This window comes from Pistacia vera, unplaced genomic scaffold (genome assembly GCF_008641045.1).
Source record: "Pistacia vera cultivar Batoury unplaced genomic scaffold, PisVer_v2 Contig276, whole genome shotgun sequence".
Lineage (NCBI taxonomy): Eukaryota > Viridiplantae > Streptophyta > Magnoliopsida > Sapindales > Anacardiaceae > Pistacia > Pistacia vera.
In genome coordinates, this window is record NW_022196086.1 from 1,067,297 (window position 1) to 1,072,540 (window position 5,244).

General features: G+C 36.7%; 1 protein-coding gene across 1 annotated transcript; it reads right to left on the reverse strand.

The window, feature by feature from the left end:
• Positions 1–1,827: 1,827 nt before the first annotated feature.
• Positions 1,828–4,518, reverse strand: LOC116133815 (auxin transporter-like protein 3). Its single transcript, XM_031419497.1, has 8 exons — positions 4,271–4,518; positions 3,989–4,174; positions 3,658–3,770; positions 3,340–3,523; positions 3,114–3,211; positions 2,790–2,997; positions 2,439–2,696; positions 1,828–2,315 (listed from the first exon to the last, which is right to left on the reverse strand). The coding sequence occupies exons 1-8, from the start codon at positions 4,424–4,426 to the stop codon at positions 2,121–2,123; spliced, it is 1,398 nt and encodes a 465-aa protein (XP_031275357.1). The 5' UTR covers positions 4,427–4,518; the 3' UTR covers positions 1,828–2,120.
• Between the last annotated feature and the right edge of the window lie 726 nt (positions 4,519–5,244).

The window sequence follows — 5,244 nt, forward strand, 5'->3', positions numbered from 1 at the left end:
AGTTGTCCATTTATACAAATCACATCTTTACAATTGATTAACCATCAAAGGTCATTTTCTTCGATTAATCATCGTTTGCTTCCCTCCTATAACTATCTTAGCGTTAGAATCACTCTGATCTCAAATTCTCAATTAGTTGTTTGGGGTACAAGTGGACTTTGATCTTGGGAGAGAGCAAAGTGCATAGTTTTATTGGCTTTCATATAGAAGTCTTAAGTTTGAAAATAATTGAATCCAGTTTTGGTATTAAATTTCGTTATACTTTGAGTGGATGATGACTTTTAGCTATCATATTAAGGATGTTATGTGCAGTGTTCTGAAAACCAGACTAGACCGATTGGTTGAACTGATCAATTCGACCAATGACCAGTGCCCTCTCCGGTCTGGGTTACCATTTTCAACTGTTCACAAAATCCCTAACTTGACCGTTGACGAATTAGGGACTACCAAGTGCCGAGGTTAGAGGGATTTTGTAGAGTTGAGGCCGGTGGTTCAAGGGGTGATGTCGGATTGAATTTTGGACGTTGGAATGAGACGGAATTTGGTCGGAAAAATCAACCTAATACGCAAGTCACGGCCAACGAATAGAGCGTGACCAAGTGTCGGGGTTAGAGGGATTTTGTAGAGGGGAGGCTAATGGTTTAGGTGGAGGTGTCAGATTAAATTTTGGACGTTGAAATCAGTCGGAATTTGGTTGAAAAATTCAACCCATCACAGTGGTATACACGAGCCATGGCTGGCGAATGGGGGGGCTATCAAATTTTGGGGTTAGAGGGATTTTGTGGAGTGAAGATTGATGGTTCAAGTGGAGGTGTCGGATTAAATTTTGGACGTTGAAATCAGTCGAAATTTGTTCGAAAAAATCAACCCCATCATGGTGGTATGCGCTAGTCACAGCTAGAAAAGGGAAAGGGGGGGGGGGGGGGGTAATAAATTTTGGGGTTAGATGGATTTTGTGGAGTGGAGGACGGTGGTTGAGGTGGTGGTGTCAGATTGAATTTTAGCCATCGAAATCAGTCAGAATTCGGCCGAAAAAAAAAAAATCCAAACAAAATATAGGGGTGTATTTGCTAGAATTAAAACCTGTAGGGACTAATAAGTCTTTTTTAGGGGTGTGTTTGCAACATTTCAAACTTGTTGGATCACTGGGAGATTCTCGGTTTAACCAGTCCTACTGGTCAACCCTGGACCTAGCCCCTTAGCCAGGTGACACACTGACACGCTGGGTCAGGTTTCAGAACATTGGTTATGTGTTCATCTCTTGGAAATATCGAATCTGATTAAGTTTTAAGATTTTGCTTGTTTCAATGTGGCAATTAACCATTAATTACATTTCTTTCATAACTTAACGATTTACTTTATGCCTACCATCCGTTTCTCTGGCTTCGCTGAGGTTTGCCTAATGAGTAGGTGAATTGAAGGTATTATAAATTTTCTACTTTAAATTAAAATAATATGATTTGCAAAAACTTTATACCTAGAAATTGATCCATTTAGAATTTAGTGAATACCCGATGCTTATTGCCGCATGATTTATTTGCATGTTTGAGACTGGTTTAAACTGTAATGTCAAAATTGTAGCTTCATTTTGTTGGTAGGAAATAGGAATTGTAACATGTTACTGGCAATATGCTGACATTAATTGCCTATCTTAATAATGCTAAGAAGAATAGAAGGCCATGGGGTTTCTGTTCATGTACATGCTATTTTATTTAGGCTTTCCTCTCCTTGTTATCTTCCGTCTTAACAACTGTTTAAGAAATGTGTTCAAATGTCTGANCACAGTCATTGGAAAAATTTGAGTGATAACAGAAGGGAAGAGTGAAATAAATTAAGTAAATCCCACAAAAAACCAAGGGCAATTTGCTTGCTTTTCTTTATGAGATTAATCAACACACAGGTTACAACTCTAGGTCCGTATAGGGGTGGCCATGAATATGATTGCCATCACACCTTCTATGAAAACCATCAACAATAACTCTCTCTTACAATAAAAACAAAAAAGATCGAAAAGAAATTAAGTTGCAAATGCCAATCTCTTTACACACTTATATATGTATTTTAATCTGTTAACAAGAGAATTTCTTTTTAATTTTTTTTTTTTTTTTTTTTTAAATTTCTCAAGCCTTGTGAGGTGGGCACTGATAGCACTTAGTGAATAAGCCAAATGTATCAACTTGTTGTATGAAATTCAGCATGCTTGCCCATCCTCCAAACCCGAATCCCACAATCAGGACCCATACCACCACAAAGCTGTTCACGGAGTACGAGCCAGCCCAACCTCCGAGGAATTTTGGTGGCCTCTCTACTGCATTCTGTAAGGGACAAAAGATTGGACAAAAATTCATCAACATTCATGTAAACTTTAACAGTAAAGTTGAAGTCTAAATAGTGATTAAAAATGGTATCTTGAGCAAAAAATTATAAAGATTTCTGACCTCACGAGCTGCGGCAGGAGCAAAAGTGATCATATGTGCTAATGCAGGAATGATGTAAACAGTGAAGCTGACGAGAAGTGATCCAACGGTAGAGTTGATAGGGCCAAAGAAAGGGAAAATGATGGCTAGGAACCATATTGGGATCACCACAGGAAGTCTAGCCAGTGCCCTCTTGAAGATGCTCTTCGTGTTATGAACCCCAATGAATTTCTCCCACACAAAGTAAAGAGGAGTGCATGCAAATCCAAATGTTATAAACTGCAAAAAGTCCAATAATATTCATGCAAACTACTTTAGTTTCCATTTTAAATCAATGTATACAGAATTAAGAATATAGAGTTGAGTGGTTACCTGATGAATAAGCATGAGTACGACTGCACTATCTCTGAATCTAGTTCTTGGGAGCAATGCGAAAGCATTGGCATGGGTAAGAAGCATGTCTCCAAAAGCCCAATACACAGCAGAAGCCGATGGCAAAGTCAAGGTTAACACATAAAGTGTTGCCATCAAGTATATTAGCTTGAACTTCTGTGGCTTCCACATTGCATGCATGATCTCACTATACAACACATATGTAATATTCATATTAGAGTAGAGGTAGAGATCTAAAAGTACTTTATGCAATCTGATTTAGCATAATGATTTGAAAAACTATAGAATGATTGAATCCCTCACACTGTGACAGCATGTCCACCAAAGGTATAGAGAATGTTAGTAGCTCCGGTGAAGTAGAGAACCATTTTGCTTGGGCCCGAGTGCTTCACTCCTTCAACCTTCAAAATATATACAGAAGGAAGATAATCTAAATATCTGTTCCTATTGTATTATATGGAAGTAACTTATGGGGAAGATGAATTTCACTTTGATCATCTATATAGAAAATTATAAACTCATATAATACCTGTCCATGAATTAGGGAAGCAATGGTTAGATACCATGCAGTATAAGTAGTCATTACAAGGCCTACAAATGACCAAATTCTGTAGTTATGGAATGAGGGAATGAACACAGTTGTTGCACAACAGGCTCCAAAGATGTAGGTCCAAGTTCTCTTGTCAAGATTGTCGTTTATGTAGTAGATGTTGCTGCAACATATATGAAGATTAGAACAAAATATTAGTTAATTATTTACTAATCAATTAATGCTACCAACTTGAAAATGGTCTAAGAGTGGTATGTGTGTTTCTGTATAATTATAAATCAATATTTTATAAAGCACCTTGCACAGGCTATCAATTGAATTACAGATCCAAATAGCAGAAAAGTGCAGTTGAAAAAGAGGCCTATATTCCTCCAGTGTTTCCCCAGTAGCCCATCCAGAACTTCAAACCACTGCGATAGAAATTATAAAAGCAAAATAACAATGATTAGTAACTTTTTAGCTATTTTCTTCAAGCCAAGAAAAATGAAACACTCTTTTCTTTTACTTTTTCTCTTTCTCTGTGCAATATTACACATTCCCATTTAATCTTTCATTCCTTTCAGAATTTCATTTTAGCTAAGATGAAGTAAGCTAAAAATATATATACATCTCCATGAAAAGGCATTACCTGAATTACATGATTCCTGAAATCAACCTTTTCTCTCTCCTTTCTAGTTCTGTACTCAACATAAAGTATACTTATAAGATATGCAGTCCAGCTTCCCATCAGTCCATAAAATAGCTGAAAAAGAATCCCGGATACCATCCCAAGTTGTGAGAATGAATACGGCAGTGTCAGTAACACTTGTGCAACCTGCAAAAACACCCAACAAAAATAAGTTTCCATGCATTAATTTCTAATACTAACCCACTAAAATACAAAAGAAAAGAGTCATCTAGAACAAAGTGCCTGGTTAGAAGCACAGCTAAACCATGCATCATATGCTGAGCCACCATGCCAAAAAAAGCTTGAAAACTTGCTCTTAGTAGCCTTGGAATCTTCTCCTTCCCTCTCCATTTCAAAGTAGTTCCCCGCTATAACAGTCTCAACCTTCTCTGAAGCCATTGTTATAGCCTTCAGAAAAGAAGTTAATTGTTTGAGAATTGAGAGAGCAGTGAAGGAATTTGAGAGTGTATAAATAGATAAAATAAAAGAAAGAAAAGTGCTTCGTTTCTTTCTTGCTGTTATGTTCTTTTTAATAAGTTATGAGCAATAATTGAGTCACCCTTGGTGTGGACCTGCCCTTAATGAATGTGATAGGATACTGGTTACATTAGACATAGATTTTACGAAATCGCGTTCTTTTTTCTTGGTGGGTCTGCCGTCTACCTTGAGCTTCATTAGTTGGTGATATTTCTGTGTCACCGAAGGGTGACATTCGCATTTCACTGCTGTTTTTGGGTTTTCTTGGGCTTGACAGGAGTATTATGGGCCCATACTCTAATGAACGCACGAGCGGGGTGGCCCACCTTCGGCTCTTTATGTAGTAAATATTGTAAAATCCATCATGAACCTTGATTTAAATTTTATATAAAAATAAATTGCAAAAAAATTATTTTATTTTACTAAAAAAGATAATTTAAAGAAAAAAAAAGAAGAAGAAGAAGAAGAAGAGGTTTTTTTTTTTTTTTCTCGAATGTGGGGGAGTGTAATACGGTGAGAATGATTGCTTTGAGGTGGGCTTGGTGCTAAACATGATTAGTAGCACACGTGTGCCAACTGGCTTTTACAAAAGCTTTTTTTTTTTTTTAAAAAAAAAAAATTTGTAAATCTTTATTTAAGGGTAATTAAAGAAATGAGAGAAATTGAAGAGCCCTTTTTCTCTTCTTATGATTATTAAACAACTTTATTTGGTTTATGTATCACCACCAATCATGGTATTG